The sequence below is a fragment of the Melanerpes formicivorus genome, unplaced genomic scaffold, assembly GCF_026170545.1.
Source record: "Melanerpes formicivorus ecotype bairdi unplaced genomic scaffold, bMelFor1.0.p_v2 SCAF_62, whole genome shotgun sequence".
Classification (NCBI taxonomy): Eukaryota; Metazoa; Chordata; class Aves; order Piciformes; family Picidae; genus Melanerpes; species Melanerpes formicivorus.
In genome coordinates this window covers 3,192,648-3,220,197 of record NW_027142414.1, presented here as the reverse complement: position 1 = coordinate 3,220,197, position 27,550 = coordinate 3,192,648, and the positions used below count along the sequence as shown (strand labels likewise).

At 43.4% G+C, this 27,550-nt stretch overlaps 1 protein-coding gene across 7 annotated transcripts in view; it reads left to right on the top strand.

The window, feature by feature from the left end:
• Nucleotides 1–27,550, top strand: part of DPF3 (double PHD fingers 3) — a 208,751-nt gene that overhangs the window by 85,085 nt on the left and 96,116 nt on the right. For all 7 annotated transcript variants that reach the window (XR_010990279.1, XR_010990278.1, XR_010990280.1 and 4 more), the window contains 2 exons: nucleotides 18,095–18,255; nucleotides 23,291–23,398. Coding sequence is in view for 4 of the 7 variants with exons in the window: in XM_068162151.1 (XP_068018252.1) it covers nucleotides 18,095–18,255; nucleotides 23,291–23,398 (269 nt within the window). In the remaining 3 variants the exon portion in view is untranslated. The remainder of the gene's footprint in view (nucleotides 1–18,094; nucleotides 18,256–23,290; nucleotides 23,399–27,550) is intronic.

Below are 27,550 nucleotides of genomic sequence, written 5' to 3'. Positions count from 1 at the left end.
ATTTTCTCCACGAGAGAAAAACAGACAGCATTTGGAGCTTGTTTAATTAAGAGAGACCTGGCTGGTAGAGAGAGAGCGGTTTCACTGAACTCAGATTGCTGGCTTGTGCTAAGATGTGTGTTAGGGAGCAATCCCTCAGGATTGTTGTGTTTGTTCTCCAGATATTTGACAGTGATTTAGTTAATGCTATCAAAATCTGCTACTTTCTTAGCAATTCCCATTCCTAGAAGCTCAGACTGTGTGAAAATTTCAGTTTCATAGCTGAAATTTCTGGCTCTAGAAATATTTGCATCTAAAATGATCTACCAGTTCCCAAACAGGATCCAAATCATGATTTGATTTTATTTTTTGGGGTGGTTCCATTTGGAAATCCTGAAAGTACCAAGTGCAGGTAGTAGCTGGAATAGACAGGAAAATAGGAATATCAGGATAAAAAAGGACTTCTTTACTGCAAGTCCAGGTTGAAGCCTTTTGAACTTGGTCTTCATTCCTTTTCTGCCTATTTTTCTAGTTAAAATAGGAGATTCAACTGAATCTCAATTTTAAGATGGAACCTACTTGTACATTTCAAATACTACATTGTGAAGCTCCCAGATCTGGGAAGATGTGGAATTATTCCTGACCTGACTTTTCCTGACTCTCTCTGCCATGATGTTTCAGCTCTAGCATTTGGAATGGGCCTTTATATAGTTTTGAGGTCCTACCGTCCCTTGTATGCATTGTGGTGTGCAAAGAAGGATGAATAATAGGAGTCTACAGTCCTAGAGTCTGAGGGAGCTGGGATTGTTTAGCCTGGAGAAGAGGAGGCTCAGGGGAGACCTCATTGCTGTCTACAACTACCTGAAGGGTGGTTGTAGCCAGTAAGGGGTTGGTCTCTTCTCTCAAGCAACTAGTGCCAGAATGAGAGGACACAGTCTCAAGCTGCGCCAGGGGAAGTTTAGGCTCAAGGTGAGGAGAAAGTTCTTCACTGAGTGAGCCATTAGCCATTGGAATGTGCTGCCCAGGGAGGTGGTGGAGTCACCGTCCCTGGAGGTGTTCATGAGGGGATTGGATGTGGCACTTGGTGCCATGGTCTAGTCATGAGGTCTGTGGTGACAAGTTGGACTTGATGATCTTTGAGGTCTCTTCCAACCTTGGTGATACTGTGATGGATCACCTCCTGGGAGCATGACTCGCCTGGAATTGTACATGCACAGTGATGTCCTTTTACTGGGGCAAATTATATTACTTGAGAGTCCTGCTCTTTTCTATTGTGGATGTCATGTTTTTTTTTGAATGCTGAGAATTCATACACAGTGTTTTCTGGACTTCTCTGTGCCATATACCTTGTACATTATGTTCTGGGGTTCCTGGAGCCTGGGTTCTGTCTTTCAGTTTATAATTTCCAGTCCTTTGCTGTTCAAAGACACTTAGTCCCTGCTGTGTGCTGTTCCATTTACTGCTCCCTTTACACTCGTTTTTTTTGCCATCTTTCCATATTCCAATTTGTCATTCCCAGGGGCATTGCTGTTTTGTTCAGTGGGAGACATGATTAACAATTTTCCCGGTGGACTGATTGGGGTATTTGGATTGACACCTGTCTTTTCAACCCATCAGCTTTTGAACAAATCCCTCAGTACACAGGCAAATGCCAACACCAAAGCTGTGGCCTCCATTAAGGGAAACTAATATCATATGGGAAGTGATGTTTCTGAAGTTCAGATTCAGGCCTTGAATCCGGACTGAAGTTGAAATGTAATTTACCTGTCCCTGTAACATTAAATGTTTTAGAAAATAAGTTTAGTTTTTTCTCTATTCATAGGTATTGACAGTTGCAATCACATGAAAAGATAGAGCTACAGTAGCCAGTTTAGTCCTTCAGGACTTGACATAAACAAGTGCCTCAAGTTACTACAGAACATACAACACTGAAAGAAACAAAAAAAATTACAGAAACAGTATCACAGTATCACCAAGGTTGGAAGAGACCTCAAAGATCATCAAGTCCAACCTGTCACCACAGACCCATGACTAGAGCATGGCACCAAGTGCCACTTCCAATCCCCTCTTGAACACCTCCAGGGACGGTGACTCCACCACCTCCCTGGGCAGCCCACCAAGTAATAGATTTTTACTGCCATTTTGGGAATACTGATGGCTCTCTAAAAAGCTGGTATTGCTATGACTTACTCCTTTTCTTTCTTCAGAACCAAGTGTTCTGGGATTCTTCTCCAGTGTTTTATCAAATTTTTCTCTTTTATGTAGGTAGAATGAACAGAAAACAGGGAAGCAAACAAACCTGAGCAAAAGCATGCAGCAGAAAGATTTGGAATAGTGTCAGATGCTGGATAATAAAACCAATCTCCAAACCATGTCAGCCTATAGTAAATTATAAACATACCTGCTATCACCTCAAATCCTCTAGGAATTTTTGCCACAGATGCTTGCCAGATGCTGCTGCACTTTCCAGATGTTTCTACACTTAGAGATGCACCACGCAAAACTGAGAAACCTCATCAGCTGCTGGACAAAGTTAGGAAGGATAAAATGAAGTAGGATCTACTTAGTGGGAACAGAGAGAATTTCATCTAAGGTGATGCTGACTGAAGACATAGGTGCCCGTTTTTTATTAGCTAGCATCATACTGAAGGTTCATTTTCTTTTAGCATGCTCTGCACTTGAATTTTCTCTCCTTCCTTCAGTTTTTTTTGGCTTCCTACATTAATAGAAGGAGTATGGGAAAGAGAGCCATGGACTTATTACTGGTATATCATTTGCTTATAACTGAACTTCTTTCTGGCAAGAAGTCACCTGGAAAGCAAGAGATCCCCCAGCTCTTCATTGCCCCTGCAACAAGAAAGAACTGGAAGGGATCATATCTAAATGCATAAAATGCCAAATAAACACCAGGCATTCTTTGCATTTAAAAACCAAACATGAGCTCCTTCATGTGCTCTAAATTTAAATATTGGAAGTCATTCATGGCAGCCCTATAAACAGGAATCAATGTGGCAGTGATTCATTTATAAGTATATGCAATCTGTCTGTGTATAGGCAATGCTGTGATCAGTGATAGTCAAACCTGAAAAGTTTGGTTCTAGAATGGATGGAGAAGCAGCAACAAAATCACCAGGGTGTGGTAACCTGATGTTGTGCTGTGATATGCTCTCTTTGATGCTTTGTCATCGTTGTTGCATACTGATGGTAAACCAAGCAGATGCCTTAGTGCAGTGTCAGATCATCACAACATGATTACCTTGCAGAACTCTTCAATTGTGTTTTCTTTTTCCTTCCTGACTACTGGTGAAAAGGGTTGATTCCCATCTCTCCATCTTTCTGCCTCTCTCTTTGACTACATCAAAGAGTAAAGATCAATCTCTAGTGCTTTGAAATATTGGCTAAGCCTTCTTGTTTGTTGAGCAAAGACAGGCTCTGAGTAAGCCTTCAAATTCCTCCAGAACCCACACGTGATGTTTTGAGGAACTCAAGTTGAACGTTGCTGAAGTGCACAGTACATTAGATGATTTTCAGACCTCTGTGAAAATCTCCTGTGTTTCACTGAGTGACATAGTGCTATCTTATAGTCTTTCTCTTTATGCTGAGAAAGATTCAGTACATAAAGATTTAATGTATGTTAAAACCTCTAGAGAAAGAATATCTGAAGGCCTTTTGTCTCACAACTCTCACCAAAGATGATGCCATTTTTTTAGTATTCATTCTATATGACTTACAGTTCTATTTTGGGGAAGAAAGGGGAGAGTGGAAGTTTGGAGAGAAAGGAGATAGTAATATTTTTGTGCACGTGATAGAGCCAATAATGTTGCTATCATGGTTCCTAAGCTTGCCACCACAGAACTCCCTGTTGAGGACGTTTACCTGCCTACTTTGTGCTTGGTAGCAACTACACCAAGATGATTCATCTGTGTGTGATGATTCTCAGATGCTAGAAGACTTCCATATCATGCTTATGTTGTGACTTTTTTGGTCATTCTTCCATTTTCTTACCAACTCCTGACCATGGAGTGACTCTTCCCTTCCCCCTTCCATTGCCTTGGAGCTGTTTTGCATCTCCTGATGAATGTCAAGTGCTTTGGGCCTGCAGCCCTAATGGGTGGGGGCTAAGACTTGGATCTACCCCTGAGACAGAGTGGAGCCAGCAAAGACGAGTTGTTTTAAATTGTGTGGTGACAAGTCTTTTTTATCCCTCCCTTTTTGTTCCCAGAGGATAGCTGGGTAAGTTTGTTGTGCCAAATGCTTGGAATGTGGTTTTTCTCCTCTTCCTCCCCCTTCAAAACAGAAAGAGAGAAGTTTATGCTGTGAATTGTGTTAATTGGGGAACATAAATCCAAACTGTAGTGCAGCATTGCAGGGCCTAGGCACCTATTGAAGTTTAATGAGGAAAGAGCAGTTTTCTTTAGCCCTCTCCTCTTGTGCTCTCCCCACATCCAACTCTTTCTTGTGGTACAGTCCTGTTCAGATGGGAGTATGGGGATGCCAGAGAGAGTGTGTGCATCGACCCAAGTTCTCACGGGTCTGAGCACAGTATGTGACTCCTTTAAAATAATGCAGTCAGAGTGAGGCATGGACATTCATGTAGAAAAAAGAGAGAGGGATTCCTCTGGCTACCTGTCTGAAGTGTCTGCAAGCTCATTTGGGGCAAATCCACCCTGCAACAGAGTTTTGATGGTCTGTGTGCCCTGACCATATCTATCTGTACTGACGACCTAGTCCCATGTAGGATATCATATGACTTTTAGGCCTGACGCTTTTTCAGAACTTTGTGATGAAGTATTTCCTTATGATTAGTGACTGGTCCAGAGAGATGTCTCATTATGTCTAGAATAAAAAATAAGAATCCTTCTCCCAGTCCTAGCCATGGCACTAGGAATAAATCTGTGCACATCAGCTCATGCAGGATGTAATGGAGTCCCCTACACACAAAGCCAACCTGGGAGGGCCTTGCTCAGAGCATGAATGGGAGTATGATTACACTGGGTGTAATAATGTGTACTTTAGCAGAGATGGACAAATTCACCTGAAATGGCTCTGGAGTGAATGCCAAAAGCAAAAGCTTCCCTTTGTCACTGATGTTTCAAGAAGAAAAGCAATTCACATAGCAGAAGAAAGGTAGATCAAGAGGGTAACAGGGATAGGGCTTAAACAGAGGGCCCTGCAAATCCCAAAATTCATTAAAACAAAATCTGACTGGCTCTGAGGTCTGGTGCAAAAAAAATAATAAAACTTACTCCCAGGTAAAAATGCCTCTTATGGTGGTGCAAAACCAGTGTTCAGCCTTCAGTGCTGAATATCTGTTACAGGAGGTATTTTAACCTGCTGGTAGTATTTTACCACTTTTGCTCACCAGCTCATCAATATTTGTGTATCATTAAGTGTTAAAAACTCTTATTGTTATCAACTTCCCCAGCCCTTGCTGATGCAGCATTGGAAGTCTGAGAAGAGCAGCTTGCTTTTGCTTTGAGAGATGAGATGAAAGGTTAGAGGGGGTGGATGGCGATTGCATGAGCAATGCAGGTCAGGTTACTGGTGGATTCCTCTTGCAAGATAAGTGAGAGCCCTCTGAAAGGTAATTATTGGAAAGCATAAATTCCTGAGATAACCTGTCCAAAAAGAAATACTGACAGGAGCAGAGGCCATGTGTTAAAGGCTAGCCATTCCTCCAGGGCAATGGGCTAACCTTTCTCTCTTGTTTTTTTTCTGTAACCTCTCCTTGCTCTGACAGTAAACTCAGTTATTTTCCTTCAGTTACTTGTCAGTCTCCTGGTCCTGTTTATAGACCACTGTGGTGTTTGTCTCCATGCTGTATTAATTGGGGTGCAGACAAGTGGAGGTTTAGTATGCAGTTCCACATCCAAGTTCTTGTTTAGTCGTTTTCATTGCTTGTCATTGTCACTGCAGTATTCAGGTAGCCCTTATGGCATGTCTGTTGAAAAAACAAAAGGTTGCTCTAGTAGTTCTTTAACTGATTTTTGTATAGAAGAGCTTCAACTGACTTGCAGTGATGACATGGAGTCGGTTGTGCCACTCAGCGAAGAAAATGCTAGATTGCAGTTGGGAAAGGAAGTCTTGAAGAGTGAGTAAACAAATTTCTGAAGAAAAGAAGGAGCAAAACTTGGAAATAAGTGTCATAGTCTATGGCTTTCTTATGCAAACTCTGTGTCTCATCTGTAATGTAGAGATAATGGTATCTGCCCAGCTCCTATTTCCACTGGTTGATTGATTAATGACAGTCTCACGATCCCTAGATTATGTTTTCGTGCCCTACAGCTTTAACTACTGCAGTGTATTACATCCCAGAAAGAAAATGGCAGTAATATGTTAGTTTTGGCTAGGTCCAGCTGGGAAAACATGATAAACTGACCTGAACAGGCTTGCCCACATGTACCTACTTCTGAGGCCTTATTCTAAAAGTGCACTGAAGCATGTCCTGTCTGTTCAAGACTCTGCCCAACTTTGAATTGGAGGGGACCTGCACACTGAAATGAGGTGATTTGCTGAAGTGGGACCTGATGCTTGGTCATAGGCAGGGGTTCATCATGAGTCTTTAAAGACCTCAGTGAACACACAGGACGAAAGGTGGGTCTGATCAGAGGGTCTTTTTTTTTGTGCTGTCATAATCACAGCACCACACTGCTGCCAGCTTTGCTAACTGCTAAGTGAATTACAAGGCTTTTCTCTTTGCTTTGATGGTTCTACAGTAATAATCACCTCAGTCTGATACTTCAGTTATGGTGGTGCTGAGAACAGGAGGCAAGTTGAAAGAAAAACACATACAAGGGAAGCTGGTGAATAAGGCAATAACCATCAGCTATTTGAGTTTCTGAAAGCTAGTTGTGGCAAGTGCTTTGTCATGTCTTTATTAATGACTTCCACTTACATGCTGCATAAATATCTACAGAAACAAAGGCACAGGTGTTTGAAACATCACTGCTTAAAGAAATGTGTATATTTGCAGCCGTGGTTTTCTCTGCTCCCATGGGATGTGCTCCAGGGGCAGATGGTCCTATGCCCAGAACTTTGAGTTAGTTCAATATGCTCTCAATACAAGGCATTCTTCATGCTGAGGGAACTGTGAGATGATGTGTGGGAGAACACAGTGCATCTATTTCACCTATTTTAACTTTTATTGTTCCTTTTTGAGCAATAATAATGATGCTTTAGCAGAGGAATGTCCATTTATGGGTAGAACTGGGGGAAGGAGGTGAGAGAAGGAAATCTAGCTCACAGTCCTCATGGGAATTCCCCTGTGTAGCATGAGTCAAGTATATCCCTGCTATGCATCTGCTGAGGTCAGCATGTAACACATGTAACAGAGTGATTGTTCCTGTGTGTTCAAGAGAAATAATCACTCAAAGAAATATAACCTTAATTATGTAGGCTTAAGATGACTTTGTAGAGAGCAGAAAATATGATTTCCCATTGTGAGCGCTTTGTGTGGTTAATAATTGTTGACTGGGTAGAGTAGATTTTTGTGTTTTCTTACATGTGTATTCTATTTGCCACAGGTATTGTGACTGAGGAACTTGAAAGTGCTACCCGTTCAAGATTAGTAACTTTAAAGTATTACCTGTAGCTGATTTGGCTTTTTGTTTCCTTCCAAGGCTGACCTCAGAGACAAAGTAAACTCTAATAATCATGTGGTTTTATTCTAGTTCTAGATAAATGCCTGCTTTGCTGCTTGCATGATCATTTTCACCTGTGCAGAATGGATTGTTTCCTCCAGTGGGTTTTTGTCGTTTATCTTTTTTTTTTTTATTGGGAGATACAAAGTTCCTACAAAGGAGCCAAGTCAGCAGAAAAATGGGAGCTCACTAACTCTTTCTAGTCAAAGGACAGGAAGTACCTAAAATATTAATGTAATTGTGGTTCTGTGGGGTGGGGAAACTTGCCTGCCCTTTAGGAACATTTCTACTACTTCTCTACTTGCATGTTGATTTCAATCTCTTCTGAATTCTGCCATCTGGATTGAATGGTACTGTGTGTTTGTCTACTAAATAACTGCACAACGCGCAGGGGAAATCCCAGCCTGGGAACTTCCTAGAAGGCTAGCAGAGGTCATTCAGACTGGGACTGTGCTGTATAGAGTTTGGACAGTTGCTGAAAGAATGCAAAAGCCTCATGCTCTTTCCTGGCATCTCTCTATCTGTTGAGATCTGATGGAGATAGGTGGCTTCATGAAAGATGAGATATGCAGAGACACATGAAAAGGAATGCTCCTGTCAGTTTAGCCGATGCCATTTGGGCTGATGATGTAACTGTGGTGGTAGGAAAATGCTCCATCCATTTGTATATGCTGTGTCTCCCAAGGGGGCTGTGTTCACTGAGTGATATAGCTGTCACCACTGGTGATGTGGACAGACTTTTCTCATTACAAACAAGTGTGCCACTTGAAGACTAACCCAGGCTGTGGTTGTACTGCTGAAGACTACCTCTGGTGGCAGAGGGGATTTTGTGAGCTCTCCCTCAGTTCCTTCACGCAGTGTCAGCCTGGATCAAATGTCAGCCGTATCAAATGGCCTTGCCTGCAGGAAATCAGGGAGCATTCACACAAATATTGCTACTTGCAGGAGGTGCAGGAGCAGTAAGTGGTAGGAGACAAGCAGTGAAAAGCAGCAGGGTAGGAGGAACCAGGTGATACTTTCAGCCAGCAGAGCTAGAGCTAGGAGATGTCTGTTTATGATCTGAGTATCTCGCAGTATAGCTGGGGCCTAAAGCAATGCATACAATTATTAGCAGGGTAAGTGCAGGTTGTTCCCCATGTTCTTCAGGGGAACTGTTAAAGCTACAAAGGAAGTTGTGGCAGAGTCATTTGTAGAACTCTGGTTTGCTGGCTTCCCAGGGCCAGCTCGGGCGATAGATTACATTTTTTACTAATCTACCTTTCTCTGCAGGAATGCAAAAGATAGGTCCACTGTGGGAAATCAAGACTGAGGGAGTTGAATGCAGAGACTTTTTCTTTGACTATATCTGGCCCCTAAGGCTATGATTCCACTAAGCCAAACAGACTCCTGATGACCCCAAGCCCCAGCAGCTTGAGATACTTCTTTTAAAATATATATTAAAATGTCTCTTCAGTGTGGTCAAGTCCAATCTAATCTTGTTGCTGAGGTTTTCATTAGTTCATTCTTTTAGTAATTGGAAAGAATTTTTGACCTTTTAGGGGAGGTTAGGACCAAGCTGAATTCTGACTGCTGTCTTCAGGTACAAAAGAGGTCTAGGTTATTACCTTTTACACCTGTTGTTCATTTAATTGGATGCTGCTGCATCTCTTTAAAACAGAAACCCTGGCCTGAGAAAGAGTAGATCTTCTGAGATATCCCCAAGGAGTCTGCCTCTGAGATTAACCTAATTGGTCACTGTGCTGAGTTTAATAGGGACTTTATGCAATGTCTGTCTCTGGAAACACCTTAGGTAGCCTAGTGTCTGGCATGGAAACTGCTGCTGTTACCTCTCCATGGAAATGGTAGAAAAGTAAGAGAGGTGAACAGATTACCACAGGCACCATAGTATAATTGGTTACAGTCCAGTATATTTGAATGAATTAAGAAATTAATCGTATAAAATTAATTAATTAATTAATCGTATAAAATACCTCATCTATGCACATGTCAACTTCTCTGCATACAGATAGCTGTTGTATCTATCCAGTAACTGCATGTTAACTGCCAAGTAAGGTGTGCATAGTGATCCCACTTTTTGGGCTTTTAGAGCTGGGACTGATGCTCCAGGTCTTGTGTGAGGCCATGCAGAGCTGCAGGAAAAGGAACAGCTCTGGCTCTTCTTCCTGCACAAAGGTGGCAGGAGCTCATGACCCAGAAAGCTAGATTTGGCCTGCAGGCTGCTATCAGTGAAATATCCTGATGTCCACACTCTCCTTGATGGTATTAACATGTGCTGCTGTTTCTTTTCTTCAAATGGAAATGCTGGCAGAGGTCTCACAGTTCCAAAATACTTGTGAGAATGGGTCTTACCAAATCAGCTTCCCCCACATTGTAAACTATGCCTACCTTTTGTCAGAGACGGGCGTTTTAAATGCATGATACCTGTAGTATCTCACTGGATTGGATTGCAGTCTAAGCCTGTTTCCAGAGTAGTGAGTTCTGTGAGGTTGGGTTCTCTGTTATGATTCATAGATTTGTAGAATGGTTTGAACCCCACTGCCATGGGCAGGGACACTAGATCATCACACCATGATTCAAGCAGGGAGAAGCCTATCAATTGTGGCCACAAATAGGCAGTAGGAATTTCCAATTCAATAGAGAAAGTCTGCTGATAAACACCTGGCAAAAGGTCTTTGGCCTTTTACACATACACTGGGTGCTCAGAGAAGGATACTGAACAATCTTGCACACCTGTTTCACGGATCTAGACTCGTACCTTTGGTCATCTCCTTGACTACTGTGATCTCTGGGCTGTGCCAGTGCTGACTCAGGAAATTGTCATCATCCCTCTGATGGCTCCTCATCTCTTGCACCACATACAGTCTGTGCATCTGGCATAGTACCTTTGAATAAGTGCTTGAAGGCTTGTCTGTTATTTTGACCCATCTGTATGATGACCCTTCTTCCAATGAAAGAATTTAACTCTCCTTGCAAGGCTTTCCTTTCACTTATCCTTCGATCATTGCTGCTCCAGCAACACTGGCTCTGCTGTACACTGCTTTGTGGTCCAATTTGTGTGCACTGTCTACTGCTTGAACAGTCATTTTATTCCTCTGACTCCCATGCTGGGTAAAGTTATACAGGCCCCTTTCTGTCCATCAGGTGAGATTATTCAATATATATAGAAATGAAATAGATGCCTCAATGTCTTTGGCTCTTGGAAAGTCTAGGAGAGACATGTGTGGGTCTTTACAGGGCTGCCAAGTTTATGTTAAAAAACTGAAAGGCCAGAAAGTTTGAGTCATTCTGTAGTCCATCTGGAAATCCTGTTTTGCCTTTGCTCATGTTCACACCCCTTACATTATCAGATGATGTCGTACAGGGACAGACACCACTGACCCTTATGAGAAAACTGAATCTGCACATTTCTCCGGTTTCTGGCTTGCCCTCAGTTTGTGGTAGGATTTTGAGCAATCTGTTACACTTCTCCTAACGTCAGGAAAGCCATCCAGTATTTCTGTTGTGTCTCAATATCTTACCTCTGCAGCTGTGAAGGGTGCATGATGGTAACATTTGGGAGCTCCTTATAGACTAGGAGTTCCAGAGAGTGCAGCCAAAGGAGTGGCCAGCCAGTCTTTTGTTGTTGAATGCTTAATAGTGGTCTGATACTCTTGATTATGTCATATTTTCTTGTGCTTGGATCTTTTAATGAATGTTTTGTTAGCAGCTTGCAATGTAATGTGAGGAAGAGCAGAGCAGAATACTTCAGCTTTTCTGGAAAGATGCTCTGGACCTTAAGCTCCAGGGTCTGCTGTCCAAAGGTGGTGCTGGAGTCTGGTTACACTGGCCTCTTTTAAGCACATCTGGTTGCATCTGCTTGTCTGGGTCAAGAAAGGAGAAGCAGCTGTTCAAGTGTCTTGAAAGTAGCCCACTGTTTTTGTGAAAGCCAGTGGTGCAGAGTGCATAGGCTGGGGACTACTGATTTCTTTGGCTTGCTTTGACATAGAGTGGGTACCAGAGTTTTGCAACTATCCCTGTCCTTGTTGCTTATCTAATCTAAGGTAGAGGGTCAAATTAGGCCAGTCCAGATGTAAGAAACATATGTGAGCATAGCCAGACCACAGCTTGAAAAGAGAATTATGCTGACTGGAAAGAGAGAGAGAGAGAGAGAGAGGAAGACCCTTTTGATGATTGCACCTATTAGATTGTCCACATCAGTGCCTGTCTTTGAATCTTATACAATGTTACCTCATAGCTTATCATGTTCCCACTACCAGCCATCCTCACTACTGTCTCTTCTGACTTCCGCCTCTGCCACCCGTGCTACCCTTGCTTTCAACACTGGGAGAGTTGGGAGAGTGCTGTCTGCCGGGGGAGGGTGGGAAGATACATAAAGCTGCTTGTCATCAATGTAATGGCTGGCATTGCTGCTGATATGCTTCACATATTCCCTGGAGGTTTTGCATAGATATTAAATAGAAGTGGTGGAAGAATTGAGCCCTGTGGCATTCTTCATGTCAAGGCTCATGGAGAGGAGGAGCAGCCGCCTGTCAGGGGCCTCCTGGGATCTGCTGGAAAGGAACAAGTGTAGCCAGTTTACTGCAGTTCTCTCAGCACTTGCCAAAACATGCAGTTGGTCAAGCTATACCTCTCGGTCTGCAGTGTCACAGGCAGCTGATAGCTCAGCTATCATCTGCATGGTTTGCTAGTCTCTGTCCATCTTTGTGAGAAAGGCCAAGATTCCACTGGTGCTTCATTTCCAGATTCGTTTATGAATGTCTCTGAAAGAAGAGTACAGAATCTTTTCTGAAGTTATGTTGCATTATTTGTTTCCCACTGCTTCTCAGATCTTGTCCATTTTGAAACTGGTTGGCAGTGCTGCTGAAGTACAATTTCTGATTTATAATGCCTTTTTTTTCAGGTGCCCTCACAGTTCTTCACCCTATCAAATTATCTAAAATCACATAATTGATTTGGTTGGACGACATTTTTAAGATTATTAGGCCTAGGCATTAACACAGCACTGCCAAGTCACAGGTCTTTTAAGTACTTCTCTGGGTAGCCTGTTCCAGGACTTTGCAACCCTTTTGGTGATTTCCCCCTGCCCTCCCCAGCATCTGACCTGAATCTTCCCAGGTGCAACTTGAGGTCCTTTCCTCTTATCCTATCACTGACTATTAGACTGTAAGACTTATATCAGAATAAAATATAACATTAGAGGCTAAAAATGTAGTAAATGAAAACTCCATGGTCTTAAGGACAGCAAGTCCCACATTTTTGATCATGGCTGGGGACAACTGCAAACTTCAGTAGGAAAAGTCTGTTGCTGTTACATGATTAGTCATCTCTTTCAGTGCTATCAGTATTTTACTTGCCTAGTCATGTAGTGAGCATGATTTTAGAGGGAAATGTCTAAACAGGGGGCTGGCCTGAGGAACTGGAGACAATCTGTGTTCACATTGGAAAGATCTGGTGGAAATGTAAAAGCTTGACTTAAGGAGGACTGGTTCTTAGTTGTACAAGTTTTCCAGGGGTGATGTGGGCCTGCAATCACAGTTGAGCCTGGCTTGTTGTATGTCCTTGGTGAGTACTTTTCCTGTCTGGATCTTAAGCTGAAATGTGGTGGGCACTGCTGGAGGGGTGTGCTGGGTTCTGCCCCTTTTTGTAGCTTTTTGAAAAGTGTAGCATACTGGAATAGCTGGAACTTCGCAGGGTGGGCTGGAAAGTAGTAGTGGAGAGCTGCTCTGCTGCTTCCAGAGCCCATCAGGATCCCTCTTCAGCAGAGAAACCAATGTCCTGAAGCAGCTGGAACGAAGCCAGACTCTTGGTCCTTGTTGCTAATTTACAGGCTTTTAAGCCAGGCCAATTCTTTTTTTCCCCCTATTTCAGGCATGCCTAGACAGAGGAGTCATGGCACTAGGTACTGCACAGAAAAGTATGAGTTGAAGTCTGCTCAGGAATCTTATGGCCTAGTTAAAGCAGGCAGGCAAAGGCTGAGAGAGGGCTATGTTGTTCTTTTCTGACTGTGTTATTAGCTGACCTGATTCCATGACAGAAAACTTCAGTTTCTTAACGCTTAAAAGGACAGTGACCTCATGAAAGTCACAGGGTCCAATTGTCCATCCTCATGCCTGCTTTCATGTCAGTGACAACTTGCAAGGCTTCAGAGAGTTGCATCAGCCTCACGTTGCTGTCCTAGGGCCGACCGAGCTGGTGCTGCTTCTCATCTCCCTGTTCACACTGAGCTTCTGCTGCTCTGAGGCTGCTGTTTAGTTTCAGTCCCACCCTTTTTCACCAAAAGAGAGCTTCTAACTCCTACTAGACATATATCACTCCTATGCAGTCTTGCAGAAGACTGTAACAGCATAGGTTGTTCTTTTCCAAGCCAGGGAGCTTTCATTAGTCATCCAGAACCAGTTATTTTAGTGTCCTCAGGCTGGAATGTAAATGCAAAGCCTGCATGTACGCCAGCAGTGTCACCGGCCTGCCTGTCCCAAGCATCTGGGATTTCACCTGTGGCTCTTCACTGAGGGGCTGTGTGCTTTTCACAGTGTGCTGACAACTTCATTCTGTATTTTCTGTTGTGCTGCTTTCACTATGATTTGCCTTCCTTGGCCAGTGGTTGTTCGTGTCTGCTCTTTGATTATTTTTCCCCAGCATCTTTGAAATCTCTGCGTATGCTGATGATTTTGTGTCTTTAATATCAGTCTAGAGAAGTCTGTGTGACCTTTCACTCCCATGTCCAAAGGGAAGAATCGACCCTGTGGTCGGTCACAGCACTGATTCATACATACTTTTCATAGAAATAATGCAGAAATTCCCCATAGTTTTTACAGATTTTTTTCAGGAGGTGAAGTCTTCCATGGTAACCCAGCCTGGAAAAAACTGTGAAGCACGTAATGTCAGATAATTAGTCTTTCTGACATATGATACACTTTTTTACTACTAAGATTGTCCTTTCATTTTTTGTCTCTTCCTGTACCTCAGTTGCTCAAACTCAGCCAATGTGTTGGAGTTTTACTTGAGCTCATGTGCTCTCCAGTCTTATTCCTGCTCTTGTCTTGTCCAGCTCCATTGTAAGCCTCCCGGGAGGTGGCTGTGGTTTGTCCCACCTCTGGGACTCCACAGTGAGGAGCACAATACTTTCCTTTTTATTCCCCCCCTAGTTCTTTCTGGTTTTCCTGCAGGAGATAAAATATGCTGTGTTTAGGTATGTAGCACTGAAAACAAATAGGAAAAAAAATTATAAATCTGAGCTTAAAGTTTCTTAATAAAAACTAACTGAAACTTGGAACGAGTCAGAGTCACTCCAGTGAAGACTAATGATAACACAAAACAGCCAACCACTCAAATGTAATTGCAGAAAAGCTATTTTACACTGAGTTATGACTCTCATAAGGAAATATTGTTGCTTTACTTTCTGATATTTGATTATTTGTCACTTATTTTTAAGTTCCATTTATAACTGGAGTTGGGGAAAGTCCTGAAGTATTGTAATACCTTTCCAGTGAATACTTGAGGGCTGGGGGTTCTTTGACCATGCTTGTTGTAGCAGTGCCAAGGCAAGCTTTCTTCAGGTATTGAGGTGACTAAATGCTTCTCCTAAATTATTAGCTTTTCTTTAAGGCAAAAAGATGCATATTTAAAATCTTTAAAACAAATTTGATGAAACAATTAGACTCCAAGACTGTGTCAAAGGTGAATCTGACCTGTGAACTCGGTAGCTTTTCTGCCACTGGAATCTCAAAAATGGTTTTCTCCCTCTTAGAAAATCTAAAATGTAATCTTAAATTCTACTTGACAGTGTCAGTTAAAGCCAACTATTTAACAGTCCAAGATTTATAGTTATTTTCAGTCTTAAAAGAAGGTGGAAACTGAGGTAATCTGCAGTCAGATCCTATACCCAGGATGCTGGGATGTATTGTTTTCATTAATTCAGGTGCTTTGTGGTGTGTTTATGCTAATGACTGGAGTGATTTTTAGCATAAAGAAAACCTGTGCAGCGGTGGCAGTTTGTTGTCACGCAGCTGTGCTCTTGCTTCCAGTAAACTCCTTGGAGTTAGTGAGCATCCCTGGCTTAATACGGGGGGAATCTGACATAGCTCTGTGCAAGTGTTTGTGGAAAGAGCTGGTAATCTTTGATCAGCTGGAGTCTCCTTGTTACTGACTTTGATTACACAAGTGTACAACTTTAATTACAGCTTTTAATAAGCTTTCATTTCTTCCTAGTCACATTCTTTGTATAGTAGTGCAGCTTATCTTTTCCTTTCCCCTCTGCTCCCCTTCCCTCCTCCCTTGCCTTTTTATGGAACAAGGGGTTTGAGGTCATTGCGGGGATTCAGTGTCCAGAGGGATCTTGCTGTATATGCTCTGCCCGTGGCTTTGCCCTCCACTAGCTTGTGCAGTCCAGAGAGCTCTCTCCTTCAGCTGCCCTGCAATGATCCCTGCTCTGGCTGCTGCCCAGGAACTGGTGATCAGAGGAATGGAGAACAGGGCTGTGAGGCACCATATTCACACAGCCATTTACATGCATGAAATTGCTGAACACCCCTTAGAAAGTTTGAAGACACAGGATGTGCTGACTCCTGTGTGCAATTCCTGCCTGTGGAGAACTGCTCTCTTCTCTCCTTTCTGGGACACTCTGAAATGCAACATCTGAAGTCAGACTGTCAAGGGGGCAGCTGGAAGCTGGTGAGCTCCAGCACCCAGCCACATTGCTCGTTCCACATCCAGGGACTCAGTATCCTGGATACTCTCTGCTCATTAGACAAAATGACCTGGTGAAGCTTTGTGAGAGAGTTATAGACTTGTAATTGTAAATGATTGAGATATGGCTTAAAACAAGCACAAGGAAATGCAGAGGTTTTTTTTTGCATGAATTGTATTTAATCTGTGAAAGTCATCAACCCACAACATTTTAAGTATGAAAAAGATAGGTGGGTTAGGTAAAGTCATGGGAGAAAGATTCATCAAGGTCTGTTAAACATAGTAGCCCCACTGTTGGATAACCTGAGACTTGGGGAAATTAAGTTCTGGTCATCTCAAGTGAGAAGGAGGAACTAGAGGTGCCTCCTTCTGTATTTACCTTGCTCTTGGGTTTTTCACTGAGCCTCCACTGTTGGCTGCTTGTCAGTGAGAGCATGTTGGGCCAGTACATCCCAGGGGAAAAGAGTGTGGCTCTTGGGGAAGTCATAAGGTGCAACTGAGGAGTCACTTGAAAGACGTGAGCCAGAAAATAGACACGAGTAATAAAACAAGGCAAAGTGCACTGATTTGGCATTCAGAAGTGTGCAGATATAGTATACTTCTAAAATGCCAGTAGTGCCTATGGAAGAGGGTAGCAGGGAAACAACTAACATGAGAGGAAAGTGAGCCTCTCTTCTCTCTGCGTGCCTCCCTTTAGCTCCCTTGCTGTGTATGCTATACACTCTTTGCACACTAATGAATATCAGAGTCAGAACAAGTTATGTAATATATCACTCTACTCCTCTTTTCTAATGAACTTACTCCTGATGGGGAGCTTTTCTAGCTATTCATGTCACGACTGAATTTCACCTTGACAATAGATCAAGAATGAGGTTCAGCAGTGTGGCCCACCTACTTTGCAGTGTTCCAGCTGCCTTGTGTCCTCAGGGTAGCTTTACTTTGATGCTTTTCCCTGTTTAGAAAAATTTGGAGGAAGGATTTTGGTAATCTCTAGCAGGCAGAGTTTTTAAGCCTTTCCCAAGGGAAGATGAAAATGCTACAGAGTTTATGAACAAATAGTTATTTATGAAGTGTTGTTGTCTTTAGAACTGTTCCTCCTACTGGGCTCCAGAGGAAAGCAGCATTTGCCATGCTGGATCTTACTGGTTGCTGTTGCAGTGTGCCACTGTTGGTGCCTCAGGCTGGATTGTGGAAAGTTCTGGAAGGGTTATGACAAAATGTCTAATCTGACCAGTGCAGACATGGCCCTAGTTGTTCAGGGTGGGGACATTCCCCCCTCCCCCTGCAGAAGTACATGATATGAGGATTATGTCCTTTGCTCTTATGGGTTTTCTGACAGCAGGAATGCTCAAGTGAAGCACTTCTAAACTCGGCTGTCTTACTGGTTTCTCAAAATATACTGCAGGAGTTGCTGTAACATTGGATTGAGATGAGTGGTTTGCTGAATTGGCTGGACAGACTGAGGGAAGAGAAACAATAGAATCAGTTCACCATGGTGTATATGTTGCCTGACCCAGGGTCGTGGGCCAGTGTGGTTGCATCATTTCCTCATTCAGTAGCTATACCACTACTGAAAAGATCTATGTCCAGTTCCTGAGAGTCTGATCTTTTGGTGGCACTTTTGACACGATATGCTTCAACAGTGTCTTCTGTCAGCAAGCCTTCCCTGGTTCAGGAAAGGTTTTTTGTCTTGTTCATTTGTAAACCAACCTTATGTGCCTTTTTTTTACTGGTCTTGTCTAAGAGGGAAATGCAATCTTTCTTATTCTCTTCCCTGTCTCTTTTGGCAGACTCGGGGACCAGTTCTACAAAGAAGCAATTGAGCACTGTCGCAGCTACAACTCTCGGCTGTGTGCTGAGCGCAGCGTCCGCCTTCCCTTCCTGGATTCACAAACTGGAGTAGCTCAGAACAACTGCTACATCTGGATGGAGAAGAGGCACAGGGGACCAGGTTGGTAGCGTTGTGTCTGTGTATGCATGTGCACGTATAGAGGGCTGGCCATTGAGCCCTCATGGGGTTTAATTAATAGGAGTGCAAACCTGCTACAGGCCACAGGAAGAGAAGCTGCCTAAACCTCTCTGCCTGCAGGGGATTTCCTTTGGTAACTGCAGAGAGCTCATCCTAATTATTCTCTCTCTACCCAAAGAAGTGCCTGACATGGTAGTTTCTAAGGCTGCATCATTGTAGCTCTTTTAAAGCTATTGATCCCAGTCTGTGGCAGAAGACACAATGCTCTGTGCAAAGCAAGACTGGAATTATCTTCAGGGTGGACAGCTGGAAGTAGGAGTTTCTCAGAAAATCAGGAATTATATTGGAAAGGATATAAAGCTGAGGTAAAATATAGGAGAGTTCAGGTATTGGAATGAACATTGTTCTGATGGTAGGAAATATACCTGCAACTCTCAGCTCTGCTTCATACATGTTACTTGGGATATCAGTTCTGGAGCTGCAGTTTCTGCAAATGCAAAAAGAAACTGGTATATGTCCTTAAAAAGCTTTGGCTACTGCCTGCTCCAAAGCTCAGTGGAGCTCAAGAAAAAGCAATGTTGTTTCAGTAGACTTTGGTTAGTCTTTCCTTTGTTAGAAGAAATCAATCTGAAATCCTTGTTTGCAAGGCAAAGGAGAGTCACCCATTCAAAGGCTTGAAATATTACACAGAAGTTCTTCTGAACCCCAGGTGGAATTTTGCTAGAGTATGGCTCAGTATCTGGCCTACCATTAGCTCGGGGAGCAGATTTTTTGACAGCACCAAACAGGCTTTTTTGGGGTTTGTTTTCCAGTGCAGACCAGAGAATCCATGCAGGGGAGGGTACTGGGATGCAAGGGCACTGGAAGCATGACATGCACATGTGTGGATATACACACACCAGTTCTTGTAAACCATACTGAAAAATGCTCTAAAACCCCAGGTGTGGAATTTGGGAAGATGCAGCCTGCTTCTTACCTCCCCTACTGGCCAGTTTGCAGGAGGTGGAGTGGAAGGAACACATAGGATGTTTTGCTTCCCTCCTGCTTCTAAGAAAGCAATTTCCACTTCTGAAGAGTGCTTAGATGAAATTTTCCCTCTCCCTTTCCTCAGATACACTGAGGGAAGGGTCCTCACACTGCTCCTATCCCTATTATTGTCAGAAAACTCTTTCTATAGTAAAATGTGGCTACCTCTGGTGTAGGAGGCAACAGGTGTTTCACCAGTGTTAAAAATATCCTGAGAATGTTTCAGCTGCCAAAACCTGCTGGGGTAATCTGGGACTGCTGAATGTGGTTTACAAGCTGGGAGTTGTCTGAGGTTCTGGCCTTCATGTCCACAGTTCGATTTTTGTTTCAGCTGAAAATTCCTTCCCCCCCCACCCTTCTCCCCTAATCCATTTACCCAAGGAAGTTCTGTTCTTGTAGCATCTGGTTGTGAGTAAGATGCTCCTATTTTTATCCTTTTGAATGCAGTCGTAAGCAGGTATTCATCCACTATAACCACAGGTGATGTTTGGGCAAGAGCATCTGTTACAAGCATACAGGACAAAGATAGTCTTGTATGGGTCTCATTTGTGCCTCCATGCTTACAGCAAAAATCATCCTAACAGTGTTATGGCATCACATCAGGAACCAAGAGGCCACAAGCTTTCTGCACCACCTTTAGCAAATTCACTGTGCAGATCTTTCTTTCTTCACTTTTGACAGTGAACTGTTTGGCAGCTTACCCTGCAAAAGGGGATTAGTGACATTTCTCCTGCAGGTCTGTGGTGGAGACTAATGATGAAACATTCTCCACAGTGAATCTTAAGTGTAAGAATCCTCCTGCGTCTGCATCAGCCACCAAATCTGATGCCTTTGTTATTTTGAATTAGAATAATCAGTGTGAAATGAAGCAGCCCTCCTCCCCCATATTTGCTTTCCTCTTTCTTGACTTTAATAGTCCTTTTAGTGGTCCCTTGGGTGTCTTTGCATCATCTATTTCTTGTAGTAGTATGGTGGGTCAAAGCATGCCTCTGCAGTTTTAGCATGCCAGTTTTCAGGCTGTACACCCTGTGCTTATGGCCATACTGAAGGGCTTTGAAAATTCTCTGCCCAACTGCCCTGGCATCTGTCCTGTGTGCTGTGTTCACTGCCATTTACCATCCTAACCTGAATAACAGTATAAAGACAAACAGCAAAGCTTCAGAACCTTTCTTTTTACTTACCTAGCACTTGGAAAACAGAGAGAAGACTCACGATCTCGGTATATTAACCTGGTCTCTTGCTATCCTCTGTGTTAAAGGAGTCAGAAAACTGCATCTCATGATAAACAGTTCAGGGTTAATTTCACACAATACTGCACATAACTCCCTCCTTTTTCCCCCCTTCTCCCTGGCCTTTCACACCAGCTTTGAGTTATGACTCTCCTACACTAATGAGATAAACAACATAACTCACTGCAGGTTCTGCTATTTCCTCTGTAAGCAAATAGTTGGAACCTTCTCTGGTTGCCCTATAAGGCACCAGAGGGATAGGCAAGCTAGCAAGGCCTGAAGACATTGACTTGTCTATGCATTATTTCCATATACATTGCAAGATTGGCTGTGGAGGGACTAGATTCAAAGCATTCAGAATTGACTTCTTCCTTGTTACCTCTTCTTTGTATAAACCATCAAACATCCACACTTGAAGTGAGCCAGCACAGTGACAGATGGGGCGTCAGGGTGAGGAACTGAAGGCAACATTTGATGGGTCTGGATCAAATGAAGATCTAGGATATGTTTTAAGTTCATTGGATGGATGTGTATTAATGAGCAGGGGTATAGTGAAAATGAACAGAGAGTTAACCTCAAGGATGTTGGATCATCCATCTCATATTGATCCATCTGCCACTTGGAGTTGGCTCTAGGTCCTCTAGGAAAGAGGCTTTTCCCCCTCTGTCTTTTCAAAGATATCTGCTTTGTTTCTTGTTGGACTTTCAGCATCTGAGACTGGCTTTCACTGTTCTGGCTGAATCCAGAAGTGCTATTTCATATAACAGTGCCCAATAATCTATAGGTTGGGCTTGATGATCTCTGGATTCTGTGATAATTCAACGCACATTAGCAGATACTGCCCCAAACTTCAGTAGATCCTTGCTCCTCTGTGTCTGGAACAAATGCTCAGAGCTGTGGTGCTTATTTCATTCAAATGACTCCTTTGTGGAGGCCTGTGCAATGGGCGACTGGTCCTGTGTCCTATTTCTTTGGTCTAGCAACTGCCATTTCAATGTTGTGAGCAAGTTCTTGCACAGGACTTGCTATGAAAGGGTGAGGCTTCTTGCCTCTACCTCTTTAATGACTCACATCAGAGCCAGGCACAATCCACCTCATCATAATAGCAATTGTTTGCAGTGGTTAATGTTTGCAAAGTGCCATGAAGAAGTGTGTCCAAACACTAGAAGTGCTAGTTATTCACATTTTTATTCCCAAACTGGTCCTAAGTGCCCCACTCTTAAATGTGTCCTTCTTGGGATGGGCATAATTTCCAGCAAGCGATGCAGCAATGAAATAAAGACGTGAAAAGCCCCAGTTCAGTAGCATTCTGTGCCCTGGAACAGCCAGGATCTATGCGAGAACTCTATTGCGGGTCCATACCCAGGCAGTGTGCTCAACTTATGCACCAAACCCTTGGAAGTAGCAGGTGCAAAGTGCTTGGGTCTGAGCTGGAATATTCAGCAACTGAAATATTTCAAACCAGAAGCTTAGGCTTCACTTGCAGGATTTGACAAGACCATACCCTTGAGGTGAATAAATTTGTTATGTCTTCCCTCCCACTTACCCCAAATTATAGGGCATAGTTGTTGGGTTTTTTCATTATCCTTGTTCAGTTCAGTGAATCAGTTTTGTCCCAAGCTAGTACTCTCCTGGCTGCTACAGAAGTCATGAGAGAACTCCTGGACCAACTTGGAGCCCTTGAGCTGTTCTGCTTTACTGGCACCCCCTTGATGTTATCTGGCTGTTCACTGTTGATACCATTTCAGATACGGTAATACCATTCCTGACCTTTCTCTTATGTGTTTTTACCTGTTTTCTAAGGGCAGCAAATCTGGAATTGCAGGCTCTATAGTTCCTTCAAGACAAAGCAGCAGAAGGATAGAAGAGCCAAAGCAGAACTGGGGGATGGAAAGGGCAGGGGAAGCAGGGGAGAAAATGAAATTCTTCCAACTTTTCTGTGCCTTGCTGGGTATTTCTGTGTGTCATGAATATCTGGGGCAGTTGAGGATACTCTGAAGCACTTGGCAATGTGCTTCTGTGCCCCTAGTAGTGATGCATTCACAAGGCCCTGCTGTGCTCTGAATACAAGAGAGCAAAGCATAGTTTGAACGCTGGCTAGGGAGTGTCTCAGGAGAGCCAGGGCAGCTCAGAAGCCAGCGATGCCAAATGTGATTCAGTGGAGCATGCAGTAATATAAACATTAATGCTGTATCTCCTCCCTCATTCAGAATGTTGGCATGGGGAGGTAATAACCACAATGAAGAATCTGTCTTCAAACAAAAGTCCAGAATTTAAGCACAAATGCAGAGTCCAAATGGCCAGACCTCATGGATCTTGGTTTTCTCCCACTTGGAAGACACAAATTTCCTGAGCTGCTCCTGTGCATCAGTGCCTTCTGATTTGCATGTCAGGACTTCATCTCTTCTCTCCCAAGGGGCTTTCTCTGCCCGTGGAGGAGGCATTGCCCCTGTGACCCAGGAGAGTCTGAAATTCTATTTACCCTGAAGAAATCACAAATTATTTATGTGCAGCTCTGGTTTCAGTGAGCTGAGTGAAGTGTCTAAGTGAGACCTAGATTCTCCATAGGCCTGATCCCAAGAGGTGCTGAGGAGCCTCAGGAGCACTGGATGCCTTGAGTTTGCAGTTCCGCCTCATGATTTGCAGGACTGAACCCTCCAACGAGGAAATGCTGGAAGGGCAAAAACAAAGATGCTAAAGATGGTGCTTGTGGTTTGAAAACTGAAATGTGATGATTTTTATTTCTTGCTTTTAATCTTCAGGCCTGGCCCCAGGTCAGCTGTACACATACCCAGCACGTTGCTGGCGCAAAAAGAGGCGTTTGCATCCCCCTGAGGATTCCAGGCTGAAGCTGCTGGAAATTAAACCTGGTAAGTATTTGTTTGTCTCTCTCTCCTGTGCTGCAGAACAGCTGGCATACACACAAACCTGGTACTAAGACCTTGGACTCCATCTTTGCCTCTCTCCAGCCATTTCTCTTTGCATCTTCATACCTTATTTGATTTGCTGTAACGAAAACCACCAAACCCGGCGCACACAACTCCTCCCTCACAGAAACGTGAGCAACTTGTGCTGAATGCTATGGGAGCTGAATTTACCTTCTGCAGGGCTGAGTCCTGGCAAATTCATAAGGATGTAAAAAACCAATGTATCACTAATCATTTCCTCAGTGTTTTGTTAATATGAAATTCCAGTCTGGCATCTGCTGCCTAATCTTTGTGAAAAAGACTGCTGTGTGTATGGAACAGTACACTGATAAGATTTCTCATAATAGGGCTGGGGACCAGGGGTGTGACCTGATTATGAACAGCAAATAATATGAAGTAGTGAGCATATGCCACATTAGTATACATGTGTATGTCTGTTTGTGTGCCATAGTCCATTCTTCTTTCATTCTGCATAGTATCATAGTATCAGTCAGGATTGGAAGGGACCACAAGGATCATCTAGTTCCAACCTCCCTGCCATGGGCAGGGACACCCCACACTAGATCAGCCTGGCCAGAGCCTCATCCAGCCTGGTCTTAAACACCTCCAGGGATGGGGCCTCAACCACCTCCCTGGACAACCCATTCCAGGGTTTCACCACTCTCATGGTGAAGAACCTCCTCCTCACATCCAGCCTGAATCTCCCCACCTCCAGCTTCATTCCATTCCCCCTAATCCTATCACTACCTGATATGCTGAGAAGTCCCTCCCCAGCCTTCTTGTAGGCCCCTTTCAGATACTGGAAGGCCACAATTCTTCTTGTCCTTGGTCCTGTTCCCTCACAACTAAACTATGGGAAATGATGAGTCTGGATGCTGAAGAAGTGACTGTAAAGCAGATGTGGAGGAGCTACCGCTGTGTCAGGTAGACCACAGTCTTGTGCATTCTTCCCTGCAGTTAGTGGTAAGGGCTTGCTGTCTTTGGGGTCAGCTATTGTGAGAAAGAGGGAACACCTGTATTCACAGCTGTATGTGGTTTTTAAGAGATCAGGCACTGCCAGTATAAAATGTACAGAAGAGCCCCCCAAAATGTAAATTAAGAATATTAAAAGAATCTGTTTGACAGAAGAAGGTGTCTGGGAACTGAGCTATGCTCAGACTTTGTGTCTATGCAGTAGTTGGTGAAAAGAGTGGAAGAGGCAATAAAGGCAAATTCTGAACCCAGTAATATCAGAGCCAAAAGTCATGTTGATTTTGCTAGAAGCAGTTTTTGAAGGCTCCCTACCTTCAATATAGGAGATGTCAGCAGACAGTTGAACAAAAGAAGGAAGTGCCTGTAACCACTCAGCTGGAGTTCAAACTTAGGGCAAAATCTCAGCCAGCAAGTAGAACCAGACCTCACAGCAGAGCCACTTGGAAAGAACTGGTAAAATCAACATGCACGCTGGTGGCAATGAGACTGGACTCTAGGAAGAGGATGATGTTGGTCTGTAGCAATGTCTACCTCAGACTGCGAAGAACCCAACACTGCTGTGCTTTGTTAATTTAGTAAGGTAAAGCAGTAGTGTAGAGTTTGACTCTTCTTTGTTTGCATTCTGCTTCTCCGCTCCACTCAACTGAATGCCAAATTAGTGCGTCTTCCATGCCACAGGGCATGAAAGGCAATTACCACAAAGTTATCAGATAAAGAGACCTCAGCATGTCTGTCTCTGTGTTGTTTCCCCTGCCATAAACATCTCTTCTGCATCTCAGGAGTGCTACTTTAGTTGCATTGCCAGTGGCAGCCAAATAAGGCAAGTTATATTGCTCTACCATTTAAATCTATTTTCCAACCAGCTTCTATCTAGCGATTAACTTCCCTTATCTATTACACCGCAAAATAACTTCACTCCATCTGTGCAGATCCAGAAGAGACTCACTAGCCAAAACCTGGATTTTTCCCTTTACTGTTTTGAAACTATAAAACCTGTGGATCTCCACTTAAAGGCAGCTTTTGACAAATCAAAAAAAAAGAGAGTGTGATTTATTGTCAAAATTGACAGCAGAAACACTGTACCTTTGAAGGGGGATGCAGTGGTAGTATCTAATGCTGAACCTAGGAAACCATCTTATGCTGACCTCTGTATTCCTTAGTTAAACATTGGATGACTGTGTGGAGCAAATGTTGGGAATTTAAGATCCCTTAAAAAGCATAGAAATCACAACTGGAGGACACTTAAAAAAAAATTGGAAGAAACCTAGTCTAAATATTCCATAGTTTCCCTCCATCTAGGGCTTGGACATCCTGTTTATGGTTTAGAGCTCTTCACAGTATTCACAGTATTGCCAAGGTTGGAAGAGGCCTCCAAGATCATCAAGTCCAACCTGTCACCACAGACCCATGACTAGACCATGGCACCAAGTGCCACGTCCAATCCCTTCTTGAACACCTCGAGGGACGGTGACTCCACCACCTCCCTCAGAGCCCATTCCAATGACTAATGACTCTCTCCATGAAGAACTTTCTCCTCACCTCGAGCCTAAACTTCCCCTGGTGCAGCTTGAGACTGTGTCCTCTTGTTCTGGTGCTGGCTGCCTGGGAGAAGAGACCAACCCCTTCCTGGCTACAACCAGCTTTCAGGTAGTTGTAGAGGGCAATGAGGTCACCCCTGAGCCTCCTCTTCTCCAGGCTAAGCAGCCCCAGCTCCCTCAGCCTCTCCTCATAGGGCTTGTGCTCAAGGCCTCTCCCCAGCCTTGTTGCCCTTCTCTAGACACGTTCAAGTGTCTCGATGTCCTTCCTAAACTGAGGGGCCCAGAACTGGACACAGTACTCAAGGTGTGGCCTAACCAATGCAGAGTACAGGGGCACAATGACGTCCCTGCTCCTGCTGGCCACACCATTCCTAATATAGGCCAGGATGCCATTGGCCCTCCTGGCCACCTGGGCACACTCTTCTCAGGAGGTAGAGTGAGCTTGTGCTCAGGTGATACACAAGTAGCTGATTTTTGTATAGGAGGCTGATGAATTACTTATATGCTATATAACATATGTGAGCAATGAAAACCTACAACATCAAATGAAGGCTAAACCTTAGTTTTACAATGTTTTGCATTTGTTAAATGTTTCAAAATTACTGCAGTAAGACTACCACTGTAGCAAATACAGAAGGATACCCTAGATTCAGAAGCTGCCTGTCCAGCAGTCAGCAGGATGGGCACAGGGGATGTGAATACTTGCTTGGACTGCACCTGGGCTTTTGGAGTGGCTCGTTATAGCAATAAGTTGAATCCAGAATCTGAAGACTACTACATAATTCAGGAGATATAAAGACTAAGGATTTTTGTTTTGGTAAGTTGTGGGTACTCATCAGCTGGTCGGTAAGTAGAATCAAACTATTGTCTTGCCATCAGTTCAAGGGTGTAATAAATAATTCAATAATTGCAGAATCACAGAATTGTCAGGGTTGGAAGGGACCTCAGGGATCATCTAGTTCCAACCTGCCATGAGCAGGGACACCTTCCTCTAGATCCACCCAGAACCACATCCAGCCTGGCCTTAAAAACATCCAGGGATGGGGCTTCCACCACCTGCCTTGGCAACCTGTTCCAGTGTCTCACCAATAATAATACAAGATTAATGATAATATAGTATTATATATCTCATAAGAATATAGTATTCATAGTTACAATCTACATTTGCAGTGTTGGTATCTTGCAGGTTTGGTTAGTGCATGCGAATGAAAGTTTCATATTTGGCAATACCAAAATCTAATGAAGACACTAACCAGGTTCCAATAATCTCTTGGGTTTTGTAAAATACAACTATAATGTTTGATAATGGTTGTGGTGGTTGTTTTTCTTTTTTTGTTTTGTTTGGGGTTTAGTGTTTGGTTTGGTTTTGTGTTGGGTTTTGTTGGGTTTTTTTTGATCAGCTGCTGCTTGCTTCTTAATAGAAAGTGGTGGTGTTATTGTCCTGGTCCGTTGCTTTCCTTTGGTTTCAAGCAGAAGTTTAGTTTAAAGAATAGTTGGAGCCAAAGTTGTAGAGCTGGAATGTGTCCAGAGAAGGGCAACAAAGTTGGTGAGGAACACAAGCCCTATGAAGAGAGGCTGAGGGAAC